General features: G+C 40.2%; 2 protein-coding genes across 2 annotated transcripts in view; both read left to right on the forward strand.

The window, feature by feature from the left end:
• Positions 1-631: 631 nt before the first annotated feature.
• LOC116394322 (cysteine-rich venom protein) lies at positions 632-4,496 on the forward strand. The gene is made up of 7 exons (XM_031867350.1): positions 632-701; positions 1,719-1,819; positions 2,482-2,572; positions 2,943-3,085; positions 3,896-3,984; positions 4,173-4,255; positions 4,360-4,496. Exons 1-7 carry the CDS (start codon positions 632-634, stop codon positions 4,494-4,496), a joined length of 714 nt encoding a protein of 237 aa, XP_031723210.1.
• A 3,680-nt stretch (positions 4,497-8,176) lies between these two features.
• plcl2 (phospholipase C like 2) overlaps positions 8,177-22,124 on the forward strand; it is a 34,720-nt gene continuing 20,772 nt past the window's right edge. Inside the window, exons 1-2 of the mRNA XM_031867373.1 lie at positions 8,177-8,301; positions 8,461-8,936. Of these exons, the coding sequence (XP_031723233.1) occupies positions 8,682-8,936 (255 nt within the window). The 5' untranslated portion in view covers positions 8,177-8,301; positions 8,461-8,681. The remainder of the gene's footprint in view (positions 8,302-8,460; positions 8,937-22,124) is intronic.

The following is a 22,124-nucleotide window of genomic DNA, read 5'->3' on the forward strand; positions in this document are numbered from 1 at the left end:
GCATGGCCTTTCTGCTGCCTTTTGTGCCAAAGCAAGCAATGGGTGCGTCTTCAGCCAACATGTGATGTATGGCTGTAATCCATTTAATACGGGACCACACGGATCTACCTTGTAATCTACCAATGCTCTTTTTCTTTTTCATTGCCTTTACCTCAGATGCCTTTCCATTCTACTGTAAGCCGTGTAAACTTGAGCCAATGCATCAGGAAGCCACTACACCCTTGGGCTTAACAATTCCATGTTTACTTTCTGTCAGTTGCACTCTTTTAAGTGTGCATGATGTAAAGCCCTGGTTTATGCTGCATCATTAGCAGTCTGAGGGGAATGTGTAATATCTAAGAGTTAGCAACGGAGCTGGGTCTTTAAAAGGAGGGAGAGGAAAGCACCAACCCACTTGCACCTTCTGAAGACTCGGGGCAGGTATGCCTCTTTACTGTCTTTCCTAAACGTTGTTTTTAATATCTTTCCATTATTTGATGATACGATTGGATTGATTATATTGTATCATATTTTTTATATCTTTTTGATCGATCAAATTTCTTGAAAATAAGAATCCAATTACTCTGGAATATTTTGCCAGACTATCATATAAAATGTCGTTTGTTTTTAATCTTCTTTTTTGTTCAGGAAAATGTTTGCATTCCTGATTTGCATCTTGACTCTGCAGCAAGTGCATTCTGCCTGCAGTGTGGTGAGTAGAAGTATTGACACAAGGTAGTTGTGATACAACACATTATGCAGTCGGAGTGTTTTTCATAGGCTGGAAAGTATGTTTACTTGAGTACAGTTTTGGTTTTAAGAGATTTTAGTACATTTTAGACGTTTTGTGTATTAATGTTGCTTCATTGAGTTCTCTGCAGAATAAGGTTTCACATGAAAACTAAATGGTGAGCCAATAAAACTTGATCCATTGATAGAGTCCAGTCTTGGCCTGGGCAATTAGAATAATATTCAATAATTAATGATTTGACCTTCTTCTAATATCAATATATATATTTTATAGTCTGAAAATTCCAATATTATTGATTTGGTCACACTGGACTGGCTCACACAAATGATCTCACTCATGGTTTTGTGTTTAGACAACACTAACATTCACAATATTATAGAAGAAAATGCCACTATTCCAAATATAGATATCACATAGCCAACAGTGTGTGAAGCAGGAATAACCTCTGTAACACTGTGAAAGAACCTTGTTTTACGATTAGTAGTTTTGCTTTTTTTTTCTTAACTTTGAAGTAAATATAAAATACATTGTGGTGCAAATACTTCTTGAAAATAGTAAAGACTTCCTTACTCCCCCGATGTCCTGACAAGAACTTAACTTCAATTTCTTCTCCTTTTCAAACGTTTCTGCGTGCCATGGTGTGTCCACAGCAAGGTAAGTACAATGTTAACTGCATCTGCCGTGTTTGACTTTACAGACAGACACACGTTTTTTTTTTAGGCATCAACTTGTGAAACCAAGCCAATAAGTCTCCCGATAAGATTAAGGGATTTGGTACAATCCTCTCTGTAAGTTCTTCTGTTATGTCAAACCATTTCAGAGCAATTAAACCAGGTTTGTGAGTCATGGCGAATACATATTAAGCCGCCAGAGTAAATATCAGGCTATTTTATAACTTTAATATGTTGTTTACCCAGTGGTTTTAAGTGTGGGTGTCTCTGTGTGTGTGTGTCTGTGTGTGTGTGTGTCTGTGTGTGTGTGTGTGTAGACATTTCTCCAGAAAACGCATCGGTTCAGACTGAGATCGTTGACGTTCACAATGCATTCCGGAGAGAGGTTCAGCCTACTGCTTCTGACATGCTGTTAATGGTTCGTCCTGCTTTCTACTTGCACAATAAAAGTGGCTCGGGTAATATTTACTTAAAATTAAATACATTTTAAGTGGGTGCGGTCTTCTGCACGACGCCTGAAAATCATAAAGTGTTGAAATGTGAAAATACATTTTGACTATATGGTCTGTCATAGATAAATATAATCACTCTTAAATGTCATTTTTATGTTCATTACAGTTGAGTAATGTTAACATCTTCTAATCTAATCCGGAGCCAAACCCGACCACTACAAAAGCATTGCACACAGATGGAAATCTTTCAGTCAACAGGAGAATAAAGATGTCTCGTTTCCTTTTCAAACGAGTTGGGTGTTTCTGGAGGTGTAAGGTTCCTGCCCAAAAGAAGAAGAAAAAAATAATAAAAAGTCTCATGTTTATATTGGAGCTGAGTGTTGGCTCTGGGCTGTATGAAAAGCACAGCAGCTGGTCTCAAAGGAGAAGCCTGTTTCAACAACCTTTTTCATATTCTAAGATTTAGAGTGGAAAATATTTTGAAATTTCTTCAGTCTTTCAAATCGCAAATGATCCCATTTTCAAAACCAATATCTTAGCGAGAGAACAGATCTGTTTCTGCATTCTGGTTGTGGGTGTTTTGAAATGAAACGCTTGATTTGTTACATTGTTTTTTCCTCTTTTACAGAGCTACAGTGAGGAGGTAGCAGCCAGTGCTCAGGCCTGGGTCGACAAATGTATTCTGGCTCACGGAGCACCCAGCAGCCGCATGCTCAATGGTATATTTCTTCTTCCTTTACTCTTCCTCTTACTTCTTTGTTTCCTTTTAACCTTGCTCCACAAATGCCAGCGCCTTAGATAATACATCAGAGGTGCATTCGGTGTAAAGGTTCCCTGTGAACTGAGTGACCTCGTGATTGATTGTCAGAGTCACTGGGAACATTATCTTATCTCCAGTCTTAATACCTTCTTTGAACAACAAATTACACGGAGTAGGATGTGTAATCATTAAGGAGATTATCATCAATAGGCCTATTAATGAACCCTGTTTTATCTAAAAGAAAATAATCTACTGAGACATGGAAATAACACTGTGTGTTTGCAGAAACTCATTAATCGTGCTGCCATGTGTTTCTCCCCAACGAGCAGGATATGAACTGGGTGAGAATCTGTTCTATTCGTCTTCACCGTACTCATGGACGGACGTCATCAACACCTGGCACGGCGAGGCGTCACACTACCTGTATCCCAATGGCTCCAGCACTGGCCAAACGGTTGGTCACTACACGCAGGTAACATTTAGCTAAACAACGTATGTGGCAACAGCAGTAATGACAACATACAGTAATGTTGCTGTGTTATTGGACGGTTACTTTTAATTCATCCATATTTATATATTCAATTCTATTTTAACAATGGATCAAATGTAATGCAATAGTCTTTTGGTGTCTTTGAGCTCACTGTTTTGGTTTGTTGGCCCACAACTTCCCTGTTTTGGTTCACTCTCACTGATCTCATGGAGTCCATTTCCGTCCCAGCAGACAGCTGTTTTCAGTGAAACAGCTCTGAGACAACATAAAGCATTTAGCAGCTAAAGATCTAGACATTAAATAAACTGTTTGCTTACAAGTAGTTAGACTAATAAATATAGGACCAATAGTCATGATGGGTGAGAGACTGTTTCTGTGGATTCTAGCTCTCAAAATGCTCCTAAATATTCATTTCATGGTGGATTATCTGAACAAAATGAGTGTGACAAATACTGCTTTCACCAAAGGATTTCATATCATTTTTTTTTTTAATTGGAGAGATGGCATATTTCAAAAAGCATTATTGAAACATCATAAACAGTCAATATTGCGATTGTAAGAAGATAGATTTGTCTTTTAGCAGAGAAAGATGGGCAGTGTTTTGATACATTTTCACACTTTCACTACAAATAAACCTACACAGCAATTTCCATTTCAAAACTGATATGAAAAAATAGTTTAAAAGAAAAAAACAAAACATAAATGAGTCATGGCAGTGTTTGAACAAGCAATATGCATTACTATTAAAGTAAAGTATTAAAGTTTAAGTTTTGTTTTTATCTTTGTTGTCAGGTGGTGTGGAACAGCTCCTACAGAGTTGGCTGTGGGATGACTTTGTGCCCTAACAACATCTATTTCTATACCTGCCATTATTACCGAGCGTAAGTGACCCTCATTCACCCTACATATGACTTTGTTGTATCATTTCTGGGAGAGCTTGACGTTGGTGAGGGTTCAAAATGAATAGTAAGAGTGTCTATTTATATATCTGTATATTTAACCAGAGGTTAGTTCTGAGTCAGGTGAAGTTGTGTTCAAAAAACGGAGAAGTTTCTAATTTGTTTAACAGAGGAAACTTCAGGGGGTGGCTACCTTACAAGGCGGGACCCCCGTGTGCTTCCTGTCCCAATAACTGTGAAGACAAACTGTGCAGTAAGTAACGGATGTTATGAGGTTCTTTTTACGGCAAATAGATCAATTGTCTCCTGAGGTAGAAAGAAAGACGATGAGCTGACCTCTCCAATGTTTCATTTCAGCCAACCCCTGTCCTTACATAAACAAATACCTCAACTGTCCAGCCTTGAAAGACACGACTGGATGCAGCAATTATCTGGTGTCTGCTTGGTGTCCTGCTTCATGCAAATGCACCACTCAAATCATTCCAATAGCCTAAAGAGAAGCCACTGAGTCTGCAAAGTGTAATTAAACAGTTCAGACTTTTTACATCTTTGTTGGTTCTCTGTCTATGAAGCAAGCTACTGCAACTGTAATCAATTTCCTGTGAGCTTATATTAATATAACAATGACGCAAGCAGAAAAATGTGGCTTACTACTGATTGCCTTAAGTTTTAGTGGATGTTTAGGGAGTGTTTTTATATATCAATCTCTAATCAAAACCCCATGGGACAGAGTTTTGTGATGTGTTGTATTCTATACTTAGGGGGACTCATCCAACTCAATGTTATTAGTTACAGAAATGTGTAAGCAAAAGCAGGAAATATGGTTTTACTGTTAATTCACCTAAGCCCAACATAATATGAATCAAAAATGTTCATTCTACACATAATCATACAATACAGATGATGTTGAAAATCAAAGTGCTGTTATTTTGTTATGGTTGATAAGAATTAAACATTTAAATGCTTTAGTTTTGTTTCAATTTGATGTCATTCTTCCCTCCATAGAACATGAATGTGATAACGTCATGTGGCCATTTTGGTTTTATTACATAAACAGTCAGAGCGCAAGTGTTTCATTAGTAACTTTTTCTTCATACTCGTATACTAGGTGTCACTTCACATATACAATACGGTGGCTCCAAAGTCCCTTCATTATCTACAAGTATCTGCTATGTAAACTGCCTGGTGCTGGATCTTCTACATCGTTATTATATCCGTATGTATGGTGAAGCTTGGGGAAAAACTAAAAACAGAATATTTACCGTGGTTGGGGACAACACTGAACAAATTATCAGGTTTGTCAGATCGCACCTGACTGTGGCTCACAGTGTCACCGCCTTCTAACGCCACCACCTAAGAAAATAGACATATTTGCATGAATATACATAAGCAACAAGCTGAATGAATTTTAACCACCAGAGGAGGCACCTGATGCTCATCTTTGCTTCAGTGTGTAAATGTTACAGGGTCCTACTGTGGGCTGCTGTCATCCGGATCCAAAATAATCCCTCAATCATCACTGTCCCATTAGAAGTGTGTGGCGGTGTCTATCGACAGAGACCCTGCCCTCTGCCTGTGTTGTCTTTTTCTTCTTCTTATTTTGCTGAGTTAGTGAAGATTCTGGGCGTCAGCAAGGAGCCTTTGGGCCTCACGTGGTTGTGTCAACCCGAGCCAAGAACAGAGCACATGGTGTGCAGCCCGTTCTAATTCCCGAGGTTAGCACATTCTGACAAACCCACAGATAATTATTAATACCAGACTCAGCAGTTTCTCTGAGCTCTACAGAGCTATTTAATGTCTTTAATTGTTTTGGTTGGCCACCGTACGCTACCTGCCCAGCACCAAACGGCAAAGAAAGTAAGGGGGTAACTTAGTAAACTTAGTGGCACATACAGCAGCTAAAGAGACAGATACTTTCCTCGAGAGTTGGTAGGAGGAAACACGGCTCCAAATGAATACTAATGTTTCCCCAGATCTGCTGGATGTGTAAATAGGCAATTATTTGGTAACATGATTGTACATACTGATAAAATAAACATGAATGATGCATAATGAATAGAAGTGGGTTGATTGTTGTGACAGCATTGCACCTTTTTCCTGTCAAGACCGCCATGTAATATTCTTTCAATATCAACTTTCCATACACAAACAACCTAGTATAACCCTACATCAGAGGTCCCAAGCCTGAGGGTCGGGACCTCCACCAGGGTTTGCACGAAATATCTGAGGGCTTGCAAGAAGAATTGCTGGTTTTAAGGGCCAAAAGGCTGGACGCCACTGGTCTGTACAGATCGGCTAGAAACATACACTGATTAGCAGTGTATTGTCAAATACCGTCTCCACTGTACAATAACCTAAAACAACCAATAACCCTTGTAGACCAGCAGATGGCTCTGTTGTACAGCTCACCATACCTCCTGCTTCTGAATCCCAGTGTAGTTTATCTGAACCAGTGGCCGATGAATAAAATGCATTAAATCATGTAGAACAATGTTATGCCTCATCACTTACTCTCTGTGTCTCTTATACAAGAGGCTATAAGCCATGTGATCTAAATGTTAGGCAGTGACTGTGACTGATATTTTAAAGCTCCTGATCATCTCCAAGAAAGATTTTTTTTTGGTCACATATAGGCTGCTGTGGAGGTTTCATTAGAAGAGCAGAAAATGCTGTTTTTCAGTGAAGACTGTTGTTACATCACCGTTAAGATTAGTTCACGGTCTCCGTGCACTGTCCACGTAAAGAGGAAGACCTGAAACACAATGTGACTGGAAACAGAAAAAAAGAAGTCACGTGTGCCTTTCTGTCTGTCCTTTAGGGATGTCAAATATAGCTTCTGAATCAACAGCATGGATATTATTCATACAGAAAATAAGAAGCACTACAGACACCCTGAGGCAGCACAAGTTATAAAGCCTTTATTTAGTCAGGTAAATACTATTACCAGCCTGATTCAGACCCAGTGAGGTTGACATTTCAACCCAGTAAAGGTGTTTGGTATAGCCTTGCTTCTTATTATATACAGTGTGTGTGTGTGTGTATATATATATATACATATATATGTTTGTGTATATATACATATATATATATGGTTTTGTGTATTTTAAAGTCCAGCCTCGGGACATGCATTGAAAACTATCTGTTGTAGTATTGCTCCACATGCTATAACTATCCTACTTGTTTCTACATGCAAAATACATGCAACAATACAAAAGACGTCTATTTAGTGACCAAAATGAAAGACTTTAAAGTCCTTTTCTATGAGTATACAGGTTTATTTGTTCTGCAGGAATGTAAAAGGAGGCGTTTCTAGCCTGTCAGTGAAAAAAAGAATAAGGTTTGATTGACCGTTTGTAGATGTACTTCTACGAGAGACACTTAATGGCAAGTTATTTTATTTAACTCAAATGGCTGAAAAGAAAACTACTGTCTGTCGCGAATAACTGACGTTGGAAGACATGTTTTGCTCTTTTTTTTGCTAACCAGGCTATCAACTATGGAAGCCCATTTCCACCAGCAAAAAAAATTAAAAATCACAAAAATAAATGAATAATAATATATATTTATTTTTAATTTACAAAAATAAAATACAAGAAAAAAAGAAACTATGAGATAGAAAGTAAAAATGATAAGATACTTTAACACAACAGGCATAGAAGCAGCTCTTCATAGGTCACCCTACATTTGAAGTATGTATTGTAAGTACATTGAAGACTTCTTTAAACGTGGCTTTACAACACATGAAATACTTCACTTTATGGATTGTACTCAGCAAACGCACCCTGCAAAGGATTTTAAGCAAGAAGGTGGCAACCTTCATTGAACAGCAACTGGAAACATCTGGTCAGTGTCATGGTTACAGAAGGATGCAGCAAAAGTGTTGGTGCATTTTATTTTTGTAATTTCTTTTGTTTTTGTTTTTAAATTACAAAAAAAAGAGAAACTTTACTTTTTTTTTTTTGTTATTGGCGGAAATGGGCTTCCGTAAACAACCGGGGCTGTATTGACTGGACTTTGCGTTGTGCTGGTTAGCTCACTAGCTCGGCTCAGTGCACAGCAGCACACACACAACACGGTCGTCGGCTTTTCTCTGTTGCAGCAACAACTTAGGAAGGAAGAGACCGAGTCCTTTCCATGGAGAAACAAGTCCGCTCAAAAGGCAAGTACACACAAAGCCACCGCGCGTTACCGTCAGCTGGGCGTCGAGTTTTAAGGGAGAGTTGAATGAACTGATAACTAAAACACGCTTTTATTATTATTCAACTTATAACGTCACCGACTGCTGTCTAACAGAAGAGGGTGGGTTTACTACGGTGAAGATCCGCTCTTAACTGCTGCTCAACGCTCCTCCAGTGTGGCTCTACGGCGTGAAATAGCGGCTACTATCAACGTGTTAAATGCTGCTATAATGTCACATTGTGCCTGGTTATGCTAATCGCCCGTGGTTTGTCTTTGCAGAGCAGCGCGGTGCACGGAGCCCCCTCTGACTGTTGGAAGCTGACCGATATGTGCACCGAGAGATGAGATGATATGGCAGAATTGCGTGCAAATGTTACAACGAGGCAATAATAGGCGAAGGCAGGAAATTGGAGGAAAGCTGAAAACATAAGGCTTTGCTACACCAGCAGCTTGTGTGTGTGTGTGTGTGTGTGTGTGTGTGTGTGTGCTCGAAAGTGCCTATGGCGGAGTTTGAGGAGGACGGCAGCCGCCTGCCTCCATTGAATCTTGGGGATACGGCCGTGCACGGCGACGGAGACGCTGGCAAGACGCATTGCGAAGTGTCGGTCTCGAATGGAGACTGTGGGATATCGGACAATATGGTCGGTTCGGGATCCTTCGTCGCACCTGGCAGCCAAGCCGGGGTGGACACCGCCAACACCTCTGTTGGATCGGATGCCAAATGTGAAATACCACGCAGGAGCAGCATTATCAAGGTAAACATGGGAAGTTCCAGTCTCGTTGTTTGTGCCATTCGTTCTGCACATCTACCCTAGAACGCAGGCTGTTAGAAGTTACAACGCACAACCCCTGCTTTCATTTAATTACTCTCTTTTATGCACATCTTCTGCCTCCTCTTCACTAATCTCGCCGGTGCCATGTCAGTGAAATAGGTGGTGTTTTCCTCACTACAGGCCGGTAAGGGGATCACCAGAAGCACATCCTGTACTTTGTCTGATGATGATTTTCTGCATGGGATTTGTGTAGCAGTGCTTCTCCTGTTTTATTATCTTGAATGTCAGCAGTCTAGCTACATGTGAACGGCTGTGGACACAGGGTGAGATAGGAGGATCTTTATTGCTCCCAAAAGGGGAACATGTATTTGCAATAGCAGGGAAGTACCGGCACAAAGCAGTGAAAGAGGCACGACAGAAAAATAGTATATCCGCAACTCTTGCATGCGATTAAAAAGCATGTGGGTGAAGGTACTAAGTTCATTATACCAATAATATAGAGGCTAAAACAGATATGTTTAATGCATATTTGAATATTATAATAAAGCTTGCACATGGATGAAAGTGGGCCGACGTTAATACGGTAATGTTTTCTTAGGGAGCAGCAAAGACCGGCAACTAACACGCAATTAAATATTGCACTTCAGAGCGAATGAGAGGGAGTGTCCATAAAGTGAACAGCAGCAGCTCAGACTGTGCAGTACAGCAGCACATCATGTAGAACGGTAGTAACAGTGATGCAGGGCTCCTGAGTGTCTTGTATGTTGACCTCACACTCGATGGGGTCTGCCTTAACATTGAGAAAGTGCAGCTTACAGTTGGCATAATACGAATATAGTACTGAGTAACACAATAAGATATCTCATATTGACGTAAAAGAAACATCGGTGATCAGAGAAAATCCTTAACCTGCTCCAGGTGCTGGTCCTGGATGCTCTTATGACGTGTACATGTCTTAGAAAGATGTGCAAATAACAAACATACCTGTTAACAGATTCATATTTTTAAACTATTTGATGTTAGACTCTTTGTAATTCTGACTTTCAGTCTGAAGCGTTGCAATTTACTGTACTTGTCTCCAGAGTATGGCCGTTGTGAGTATTGCTTAACCAAGATGATGACACTTCCTCTCATTGCAGTAATCGGCACTATGTTGAAAGTCTTCAAAAACTTTGACTACGTTAACCTGCACACTAACGTTCCACTCTTATTCCCAATATGACAATATTCTGAATTTCTTTGTGGGTCAGGTAGAAAGCATTATTCTGAATTATGTGTTATTCTGAATGTAGCTTTTTCCATGTAAGACGTGTGGAATATGCTGATAATATTTGGGTTTTAGGAGCATTAGGCCTCTTGCCCGTGCAGAAGTTATACACAAACCGACTACCAACAGTTCGCAGAGATGCACGCCTCAAAGAAAAGCTCACGTTTCTGGTCGGAAGGAGAAACACAGCTACTTTTAAACATTATGAGAGACTTGGATATCTACGGATTGTTGGATGTGCGCACTTATCGGTAACCTTTCTAAGAAGGTGGTTGAAGGAATGAAAGAAGGAGGCTTTGTTCAAACGGTCGAAAAACACGGCTGCATGTCAACGTGAATATTCATTTTTATTAGCCATGTAAACAGCTTAGTAGGAATATTGTCTTTTTCGGAATAAATGCAAAACCTGGAATATTTGTAGTTAACGTCACAGACGCTGTAATGTCCGTCTTGCCTCTGCTGCTGTCACAATGTCCGCTATGAAGCTCTGAAGGAGTAAGTTGAACATGGTGACGGGTTGTTAAACTGAACAAAGGATTCATTATAACACTATTCTTCACAATAACTGTACTCTACCCGTAGAGAGTATTACCTTATCATATACATTGTGAGGTGCCCCTCTAGGGCCCGCTGGATTTAAAATGCATGACCTGTGTAAGGAATTTGTTGAGATGCACTTTTCAAATGTCAGTGTCTGGTGTGTCCTGAGTGGATTTGGTTTAATCGTCCACTACCATGTGCATAATCGATACCATTATTGGGTCTATGATTTGATGCTTCCAGTGAGATTTCTCTGCTTTGGGAACGTTCTCTGGCAGTGGACGGAGTTCCGCTGCTCATCGTTTCTCGGGGAGTGTTTTTACAGGCAACACATTCTTCGACACATTGTGGATGTTGAGCTCGGACTCTGCCTGGAGATTGATGGGGGTGATATTGACATTTCTGCTTTGTAAAGTCCCGAGTAATCTCTCGCCTCACAAGGACCTGTCTCAGTGCGCAGGCCGTTTCTGTGATGGGTCCACTCCTGTGAGCTACAGGCTCTGTCCAAACACGTGGAAGTCTATTTGAATAAGAGGTTTTTGAAGGGATTCAACTCATAACCTGTTTTAAAAGAAGATACGGAGAAATTCTTCTTTATATAACTCTGCTTGGAAAACCTGTGATTGCTGACCTTGTTAAGATGAATGCCCTTGTCCAATTTGGGCTGCTCCATTATGGAAAAATCATATTCTCGATAATCCAATCAATATGGAGATCACGATTGTTGAACATGAGTACTCGGTGACTTTGAAAACATCTTGCATGTAGAAGAACATTTTGTACATTTTAAGGTAAAATGCATCAATCTGGTGCACTTCAGGAGCAGAGTTAAAAAGGCTAGATCTGTGAAGAACTCTGTGCTCTTGTAAACATTTCTTTGCTCTTGCAAACTATTTTGTGCCCAAGTGCAGAGATTTCCAAAGTGTTTGAGTTTCAGGGGAGGCTCAGTGAATGGAAATGAAAAAACATGTTATTATAGTTATAGTTATCAAAAGAAAATCACATAGAATAGCCAAAATATGTGCGATCTAGAAGAAGAGGTAATTCAGATACAGTAGTTTTTCCCACTTTCCCTGAGTCAGAAACCAATACATTCCTGAGGAAAGATGTTTTTAATATATTTAGTCTGAAGTTATGTCAGACAGCAGTGTTGGGCAATATTGGGTGTCTATGGGATCAAATAACATAATCATGATCCAGGAATTGAGCAAAAGTAAACTTAAGTCTGGCACCTTTTTCCAATCTTTGTCTTGAAGGGAGGCATTCTTCACTCTTCTAGTGAAGAATTTAATCAAAGGTGCATTGTTTGTAAGATATAAAGAAAGTCACACCCTCAAAGCACGGTAGATGATACTAGGTCCGTGTTTCAAGACCGGTGTGGTGGGTTGCCGAAAACGCCACCAACCCGCTCGCTGGTCGGTCAGCCCACAGGGAGAGAGGCCTGGCGAGTCCACGGCCCGTTGTCGCAGCTCGGCTCTCAGACTCGAGTGAAAGAGCACACATGATTGTCCAGTGCCAGGGTATCCAGGCGCCTTTCTTGCTACTAATTAAAATGCTCATTCACACACACACACACACACACACACACACACCGATGGGACAGTGTTCGTGAGCTAATCGGGGTTTCGTGTCTTGCACAAGGACACTTCAACAGCTGGAGGAGCCAGGGATCAAACCACCAATCTTTGACTAGCGGATGACCCGCTCTACCTCTTAAACCACAGCTGCCTCAATGGTGATCACGGTGGTGATGATGATGATGCTTGAAGCCACAATGGATGTCATGTTAAGTTAACATTAAGAGACCATGGGCTGTTACCAAGGTTTGGGTTGATCAACATAGAAACAACATCAAACATAATAAAGTCATGTAATACTACTCGCACACCAACAAACTAAAAAGAGTTACACCGCCATGTTACATAAACTCTTTATTAATATTGTGAGGCAGAGAACAGTCATGTGAAAATATGTAAGTAGCATGTTCAGTAAAATGTGTTTTTTGATGGAGAAAGAACAAATATGTCATGAATCACATTTCATACTTGAGTGAAGGCAAATCTTAGAATGTCCAATGGGGAATGCAGTACGCCGTGGCCTCGTCTGCATGCCAATATTCTCTTGAAGGTGTTTTTGACAGCTGAGACTGATCGAGTATCGCAGACGGTGCTGATGAAGGGTTGCACCGCTGTTAACAAGGCGGCCTGTTTCACACTGTCGGGCAGAGCCTTTCGGTTCTTGTTAAACTGCTTCGCCGAAGAGACGGGAGGATGTGGTCGAGACAACGGCAACCATAGTCTCATAGTAACAGCTATGATACCGAGTGCTCAACATGAACCTGACTTCTGTTCAGCATATGTGGTGGTGAGGGTGTGTAGTAATCAGTGTGGTTAGGCCTTCGAGCTAATGGCACATCTAAGCTGCCATGTTGAGCTATTTTCCTTTCAAAATGTGTACGTGCACTGTTGGTGGGGAAGAAAAGTGAAGCTTGCAGTCTTTGGTTGACAAAATAGCACCTTTGCAGATCTTTTAATTTGATGGTAGCTCAATGCTGAACTTAAAGTGATACTCCACCCAAAATATACAGTCACCCTCCCACTCATCCATCCAGTGGTGGCAAGTGAGACGTCTCTCTTAACGCTCTCACTGTCAGTAGATTTCAAACTGTAAAAGATAGAGATATCAACAGATACTCTGTCGCCCACCCCAATGAAACGCAGAAGTTCCTTTTCTTTTCGCAGCATGAATTATACAATATAAAAGGGTCTTCTGTTGCTGGAGCGGTTGGATAATTATTTATAGATGTTTGGATTCTTTGGAAACCCATTTTAACCCGACTGATATGTTTTCAAGTTGACCACAATTTATGACCACATCCTCTCTATGAAATATGAAACTACCCCCTTCAAACCGCCATCTTTGCTTGATAGTCAAAAGATAGATTTTGGACGGAGAACTACTTTAAGACAACCATGTTTCCTGAAATCAAATAGTCTGCTTGTTTGTTAGTTAGCGGAATTTTCAAAAAAAGTTGAATGGAAAAATAATTGACTCCATAACTGTACATTACTATTATCAGGGAATGTATGGTTGGTTACAGCCCTGCCAGAGGTATGCAGACTTTAACTGCTTTGCCTTGAATTATAACTTTTCATACACTTGAAATATCAAATCAACGTAGTTTAACTGCTGCATGAAAGCTTGAGCAGCGTATGTTTAGGTCACATGGCGACTATGTGATACTCGGGCTCCTATGCGTGGCGTCCAGTATGTTGTAACAGTGCTGTGTACGGGTGGCCCCTGGCAGGAGAAATAATGGCTCCACTTTGCTGCCCACCTCACAGCTCATCTCGGATCCTCTTGCACAAAGACGATCGCGCCATAAATAACACTTATTTCACAGCTCCGATGGCAGAGGAAAACAAACTCTGTTTGTGATATCACCCTGCGAAAAAGGGAGAACAATATGGTATTAATTATGGCGGAGCAGCAGTGCTGCGAGGCCGAGACGAGTGTCTCCGTGAGAATCATCATATTGTGTCATATCGCTCAGTCAATACAATACTGCAATACTCAGACCAGTGCACCACAGCCGAGGTGTGATTTTTGTTTCGTAGTCCATGTAGGATTATTTTGATGAGCTTGATTTTAGCTTCTGTGAAAGGATAACAGAATATTGTTACTGTTCTTCATTTGAAATAAGACGCTTGGGAGAGAGTTGGGGTTCCTTTCTTGTTTTGACTTTAACTCTTGAATGTGTTTTTGAGGTGAACTCCTGTACGTGTAATGAGGAGCCAAGACATGTTGAAACTCAACATTGTGTATTTGTGTTTAATATATAATGCGAATGTTATGTTGGTAACTTTGCGATGAAGGATTGAAGACTTTCTTACTTTCCGACCTTTTCAACTTTTGCTTTTTGTGCCAAAGAGCGATTATTAGCTTTTATCAGCTTTTTATGACTTGGCACAGTTACAAGTCAGTGTGTGGTAGTAGATCAACTTTGAATACTTATTATTATAATGAAAAGGCTATATCTTGATATTGAAGGGTTTTGGAGTGCTTTCCCCTCAAGTCTTGAAGACATAACATGTTATATTGTAACTTTCAGTAAAAGGATGCTTTCACTATGTCTACTGTATATCGAGTACTTTGTGCTGCACATTGTTAGTGCTAATGCAGTCATCAGTGTGCACCATGTGTCTGAATAGTTTCCACTCTGCAGTCTAATTAATTGGTGGTAAATAATGAATGGTGTATATGCTACACTACCTTCACTGGAATGTGTAATTGTACTCATTGCTTGTCCAATTTTTTTTTTTACAATCAAATAGACAGATGAAGCAACTAAAATGAATTGTGATAATGCAGCGTGAAACTGAATCTGTGGCCTTGAACAACAAACGTAACTTCATAGAACTCACACTGAGCGTCCATGTTCAGCAGAACAGTCTACAGCACATTGCCTTCTATAAAGGTCGGTAGAATTAAGTTCCCATTTAAGAATGTGGTGATGTAAATGTTGCTGATATTGCCGAGCACTGTCGATTAATTATTCACAATGTCACTCCAGAAGCTGTTATTTCGGATTTCCCAACCACCACTTAGCTTAAATCGTCCAACCACAGATTGTTGTTTAACCCAAACTGTCTTTGAGCAATGTAGCTTGCATGCGTGAGTGTAACCCAGTGCCACTGGCAGCGGATGGTGTAATTTATTAAACAGCCGTCCCTCGATGCAGTGTCCGGCTGCTTGTCTCACGTTGTGGCTGCATGTGTCTGCAGCGATCAGTCGCTCACCTGAATCATTGCTTATTCATCCGTCAGCTCAGCTGTGACTGATTTACTGGAGTGCTGCCGGCCTCACCCAGGTAGTGTATGTCAAGGGTAGCTCCAATGACTTAGCGGCGATTACAGTTCTGCCCCATTAATGGGAGAGGTGGATCTGTGCCATTGTGATTACATTGTGCTGTAATACAAAGTGAAGCACAGAAAGGACAATACATATTTATACAGGTAACATGGAGTTTAATTATCAGTTATGAAGTTTCTACACCACTGTCATAGTATATCAGAATCCACAGAGTCAAAGCTGTGACTCTGTGATGTTGATAAAAGATTCAATAAGCCCCTCTGTTGAGAGAAAATGCAAGGCTCACTGTTGCTACTGGAATGTACAGTATGTTTATTAAAAACAATGAATTAACTTATATCCTCTCTGGGATGGATCATAGAGAAGTATCTGTTCTTGTGAAGCTCAGGGTTGATTGAAGTTTCTTAATGTAACTGTTGTAAAGTGCTGATGCATATAACTTCGTGTTGGTATGGTCTCTGATCGTGATTGCTGTGTACTAGAGCTGCATTGATTAGTTGTTTAGTTGGTCTGTTTCTGCAGCTTTCCACGCAAAATTGGCGAACGTTTGATGGTCCTACTTCTTAAATGTGATAAATAGCTGCTTTTCCTCGTCTTATTATTATAACAGAATATCTTTGGGGTTTAGACTGCTGGTTGAACAAAACAAGACGTGATGCCAGTCTGGGTTCGAGGAAAACTGTGATGGTCCTTTTTCACACAGAACTGTTAGTTGCAGGCCAGCTGTACCCCAGCTCTCTCAGTAGAGCTTCAAGTTGGATGTTTTCTTTTGGTAATCATTTCCTGCACAAACCAAATGTTTTGATATTTGATATGACTGTCTTATGGTCAACCATAAGAAAAGGTTTGTGTTTATATTAGCCCCAACACTGTTTACTTGAGTCTTCAGTCATTCTTATTTGATCTAGAAAGTTCATCTTGTTGACTTTACAGATTTTTTTTGTGTTAAAATCACAAACTGATATCCTGCCAGAGTGTAGTTCTGTTTGCCAGTAAGATAACAACATGTAACAGTTATTGTGTGGGAACTCTGTGCAAGTGTTATTAATGTAACGGTTACATCATATTAACCATAATGTGGCTCTACATTAACATAGTTATCATAGAGTTTAGTTAAAATGCTCTTAACTGTATTTCAATCCAAGAGAAATGGCCTTTTTTTTTTACTTGACAGGAGTGAAATGTAGCAGGTAGTCGTTATTCTCAGTGCCTCAGCAATGTCTTGCATTGCTGCTCAGTTTTAAGAGGCTCCTAGGATGAATCGGCTTAGCTGTTTTGTAACGGTAACTATGTCGGCTGTGAAAGTCTTGTGAAATTGGCAGCTAATATGTTAATGTAACTCGCTGTGCAGGCGGAGCGTTGGAAGCCTGCCAGTGTTCTGAAGCCTTATCATGGATCGCCTTATCGGATGCCGAGCCGTGCTGATGCAGTTCACTCTCTCCTCCGTGAGTCTGAACCGTGACACGACAATTTTGATTGATCATTTCCCGGCTGAGGTCTGATCGCAATGCGAACAAAATCATTGTCAGCTTTGCAGTGTTGACCCGATTGAACGGTTAGGTGTCGCACACCGACTGTGCTTCACCGCTGTTACATTTGCAGAGTTCCTAGATACGTTTGTCGTCGCTCAGTTTCATCGAGATGGTGTTTGATTGTTTTTAGTGTGCTCACACTGTCTAAAGGTGCTCTGCATTTTCATAAAGGTGTTATTTGTATTAAATACTTAAGATTTTACAGAAAAGCACACACAGATCAGTAAGAGATGAATTAAGTTGTTTTCTAGCTCTATTGCTGTCTGTAGCTGAGGAAAGGGTAGGCTTTGGTTTCTTTTTGTGGGGATTGACCCTTGACAATCAAGCAAGCCTGGAACCCAGAACCTCTGTCAACTCTGATCACCATAGTCCCATTAGGAAACCTCTCATTTTAATGCAGCAGGGTCTGGTGGTCTTGCCGCCTTCGTCCTGGTTCTGGTTCTCCCGTTCCTCCCTTCCAGAGGGCCCAGCAGTACTGCCTGGGTCCTCCAGCCTGCCGGCCTGCCGGTAGCTCGCCACCCATTTAAGTCACTATAGAAGTGAGCCCAATGTGATTAAGAGTCATACGAGTGACTATTCTGATCATAGGTTTCACTTCCTCCACAGTGATCTATCTTCAACTGTAGTTGACAACTATATAAGTTTAATATTAATCACATCTAACAACCACAATATGTTCAGATGGAGGTCCATGGTGTGAAATAGGGCTCTGTGATCTGTGATCTCTGTGTTATGGTTTAGAGGTCAACTGCAGTAGACCCGGTAGTGTAGCCAATCCTTACAGTAGGTGACCTTTAAAATGGGTTAAACAGCCATGTTGTAAGGTGGAGGTTTTTTTTGCTACTGAAATGGTGAAAGAAAGGGGCTTTACATGTTTGCAGTGTAATATCAGAGTATTGTCCCCTTTTATCTCGTCTCATTCCATCCGTAGGCCATCACACTGATGTGCTCACCATTATTATTCAAAACATCCTTGTGCTTGGCTTGCTGGTTGACATGTCTCTCAATATCCCATTACATTGTTTATAATTCACGCCAGCCATTAAAATGTTCGGGAACCAGTAGACGATCACGTGGTCACGGTTAAGGTTAAAGCAGGCTTGCAGGACAAACATGCAACAGGGAGTCCATTACTTTTCTTTCCATTCAGCTGATACGTGCAGGCCAGAGATTTTGTCCTCTTACCTACCCAGTATTTAAAAGAAACATAGCTACTGTCGTGAGGATTGATTAGAAGCAACCTGTTTGTGTCAGGCTGTGTTCTGTGATCGATGGACCAGCCTGTCTTCATAATAACATGAAACGTTCGGTTCTCAGCTCCTTTTAGGCATAGGGACGGTCTGCAACTTAACGAAGCACCAACATTGTCGAAAGGTTCCTATTAATATCGCTGAATGAACAAATTAACTTATTGTAACTGTGGTTAATGGCTCAATTAATATTTGAGAACATGAGAGCTTCTCGCCCAAAGGCCTAGAGCCACAGAGCTAAAAGCTGATGATGTAAATCCTGGAACGGCTCCATGGAGCACATTTAGAAGAAAAATGGTGATGAACGATGAACACGTTTTTTTTTGCAGATTAATGTTATATTTGATGGTGTTGGCGCTCTCAGTAAAGTCTTTGGTTAGCTTTGAGTAAAATGTACCGTTGGACAACACCTTGTGTAATGTAGTTGTCTCTTTTAACTCTTTATGTAATTGTCTTGCATGTTGTTGTCACTTGTCCAGCCACCAGTGTTATGCAATAGAACTGGGATGAACTATACGTTGGGGTTTTTTTTGCCTGCTTCTAATGGTCGATAGTGATACGATGATTTCACATTTTTGTGTTTTAAAAGAAGTTCATAACCTGTATTTTATTATGTACTGAAGGTAAGGAATGATGGACACTTTACTATTCCATAGCTCTGACCAAACCAAATCTAACTGACACTAATGTTAACTCAGCAAAAACAAACACCAGTTTTGACTCTTTAAATGTCCTAAAAGTACATAAAAAACTAGAAATGCACCAATTGATTTTCATCAGCAGATAATCTATCGGCTATAATTTAAGTAGCTGAAAAATACATACTGATATAACGCAGTATACAATATTATTGATATTAAATACAAGAATGAAAAACCAGCTGACAATCCAAAGTGATATGAAGTCAAAAAGCGAGGTGAGAGGATCCTAAATTAAGTTCCTTCTTTTGGTGTCAGCTTGGGTTAAACTCTGATGACTGATGACATATCGTCACAACCATAACGTTCCAAAGATGGACGTTTTACTTTTATTCATATTTGTTCAGGAAATGGTTTAAAAGTTGAGTCCCAGGGTGGTCACCTTCTTCACAGCTGAGTTGACCAACAACTGATAGTATATGGTAGAGAACAGAAGCATCTGGGCCTTTACCAGGTTCAGGCTCCTGTGGGGTTTCACTGCAGTGCAGCTACAGAGCAAAAAGTCTCCGTATGCTAATTTAAACTAAACAACAAGCTCCTTACTGGAATCGATCGGTTTTATTGAATGTTGAATCCATACCTTGTGTGTTATGCTCAGTTTGCTCTCTTGTTTTTTTCATATGGTCCTATTGTCCTTTAGTCTCGATGGAAATAATCATGATTTTAACTATTTTCACAAATGCATATTAAACTTAAAATCTTCTAGAGAGGTCTCACGGCATTCATTAAAAATAATCTATCCCAACAAATGGGAGTGTGAAGGTTACTGTACTCCAAAATAAAAACTAAAAAGGTTTTTCCAGTATTTGTTATGGGGTGACCATGGCCACAGTGTGCACAAAGTCACTGTGATCACCAGACCTGAGTCTGACTCTTGTTTTGTAACCGCACATTTTCATCTGAGCTGGCTTTCAAAACATGTATTTCCTCCTCTTTACCGTCACCAGTTGGGTTTTCCACGTGACTCATTTTGTTCTAGTTTTTTGTTGTTCCTCCAAAGCTCTTCCTGTCACCGCGTTAACCTCTCTGTCACACACACACATCTGTTTTCATCCAGAGTCTCCTCCGCCTGTTGAACACAGGCGGTGTTATCTGATGATGTTACTCTAATATATATTAATATATCTGAACACATAATTTACACACAAGTATAATCATATGTGGACTATGGTCTACTGTATGAGAACCTTGGATACTGAATGGAGAGAAAATAACTGATGAAGTTGAATTATAATCCAGTCACAGGAAAGAGTGAATCGTCCAAGGGTCTTATTCCAGATATACATCCTACTTGCTGGTGCTATCTTAACTTAAAGTTTCAAAGATAGGAAACATTCTAAATGTCATCCTAAACTGAGATAAGACAGGATTCCAAACTTCGGAAGTTACTGTAAAGAGGCCCCATCCTAACCATGTAGGCAGCCAACACAAGTTAAGTGTCAGTACTTCTAATGGTACATGTCTATGTATTTGGGTTTTAATGCAAACTCCTCTTTTGTGGATTGGCTATAACATCTAGGCATCTAAGTCTTTGTCTCATTGTTAAATTAAAGCCACAGATTCACACAACCATCAGTATGTTAAAAAAGAATCTTTGATGTGGAAATTGACAAATCATGATTTAATAGTGTTAAACTCACTCAAATATGCTGCCATTTCATATAATCTAAAATACATTTATAAAGGATTGCTGCATAAGAACCTCTGACCATTTGTACTCTTCGTCCTAAAAAAGCTCCATACCCCACTGTTAGCTGTGGGATACGTATGAGCTTCTTAGTTAACCATGCTGTTGCCTCGGCTTGTTTGGTAGGTAGAGGAGGAGACTTTAATGCAGTCTTGGGTCTAATCCAGAGTTCTAAAATGATTCAGCATCTGACTCTTGATATCCGGACTGAGTGTTTATTTTGTGCCACATGACACGATAACTCTGAAAGACTCACTCCTGCTCTGTGCAGGATGTAACTGGTAGTTTTATAACATAGATGTTGCATGAAAGCATAAATCGGCCTGAATAATTGATCGTTGAACAGTGTGCAACACTATTAGTGCCAGTAGAATTGAAAGAGATGTTTTTAAGGCTTTGTACCAGTCTGGTTCCCGTACCACATTTGCATTCTGATGAAATTCTTCTCATTGAATAGATTTAGGTAATTGTGAACTGAAGCCATTGCTGGTGTGGAGCTGGAAGTTTACTCATGCTGCAATGTGATTCCCATTGCTTTTTGTTGGCGATGTATACAGAACAGTTGAACAGAGAGTAACTGTTCCCCTGCCATGTTGTCTGTCGTACAGACAGTTCATAACTGCTCACAGAGCCAGAGAAAATGCAGGATTCAGTCCATGAGGGGATTCAGATTCCTATGGGATCAGTGAGCAGTTGGATAGACTCTGTGTTACTTGCTGTTTCATTGTCTCTTCCTGGGTTTGTCTCTCTGACTCACCCTCTGTCTCCTTCACTCTCTCAAACACCGAGCATATATATAAACAATATGTAAAGGCATAAAAATAATATCCCCCATCAGGGTGAGCCTCATGGGATAAGCCTTATTATCTCTTTATTATGAAATACCTTGAAAACATCCAATGTCCTTTTGTTGTGTGTTCTACTGACTTGTACCGGGAGTGTTCTTCTCTGAACATACCGTAACTAATGAAAAATACACTCTGCGATGGATAATGAGCACTGTTGCGCCACAGTTACGCAAGTATTTCTCTCAAATATGAAAGACTTTAACCTTGATTCCCCCGACATATAAAAAAATAAGTTTCACAGGTTTCAAAGAAGTAATGAGTAACAGCATCGCACAGCAGTGTGTTTGGGATGCTTACGACCAAAACTGCAGTGTTCTCTTTAGTGACTTATTAACACAAAATGATGGCGACACATCAGGTGAGTATTGAATAAGAGTGTTGATCAATACCAGTGACTCCGCCTGTACTTACTGCTGCTGTAGTTTCTGGCTCATGAAATGAACTTTTCAGATCACACATTTATAACAAACACTGCT

This window comes from Anarrhichthys ocellatus, unplaced genomic scaffold (assembly GCF_004355925.1).
Source record: "Anarrhichthys ocellatus isolate YVR2014 unplaced genomic scaffold, GSC_Weel_1.0 scaffold39, whole genome shotgun sequence".
NCBI lineage: Eukaryota > Metazoa > Chordata > Actinopteri > Perciformes > Anarhichadidae > Anarrhichthys > Anarrhichthys ocellatus.

Coding starts and splice junctions, on each gene's coding strand:
- LOC116394322 (XM_031867350.1), top strand. CDS start 632: ATGTTTGCATTCCTGATTTGCATCTTGACTCTGCAGCAAGTGCATTCT. Junction 702..1,718: donor CTGCAGTGTGGTGAGTAGAA/GTATTGACACAA, acceptor GTGTGTGTGTAG/ACATTTCTCCAGAAAACGCA. Junction 1,820..2,481: donor CTTCTGACATGCTGTTAATG/GTTCGTCCTGCT, acceptor CCTCTTTTACAG/AGCTACAGTGAGGAGGTAGC.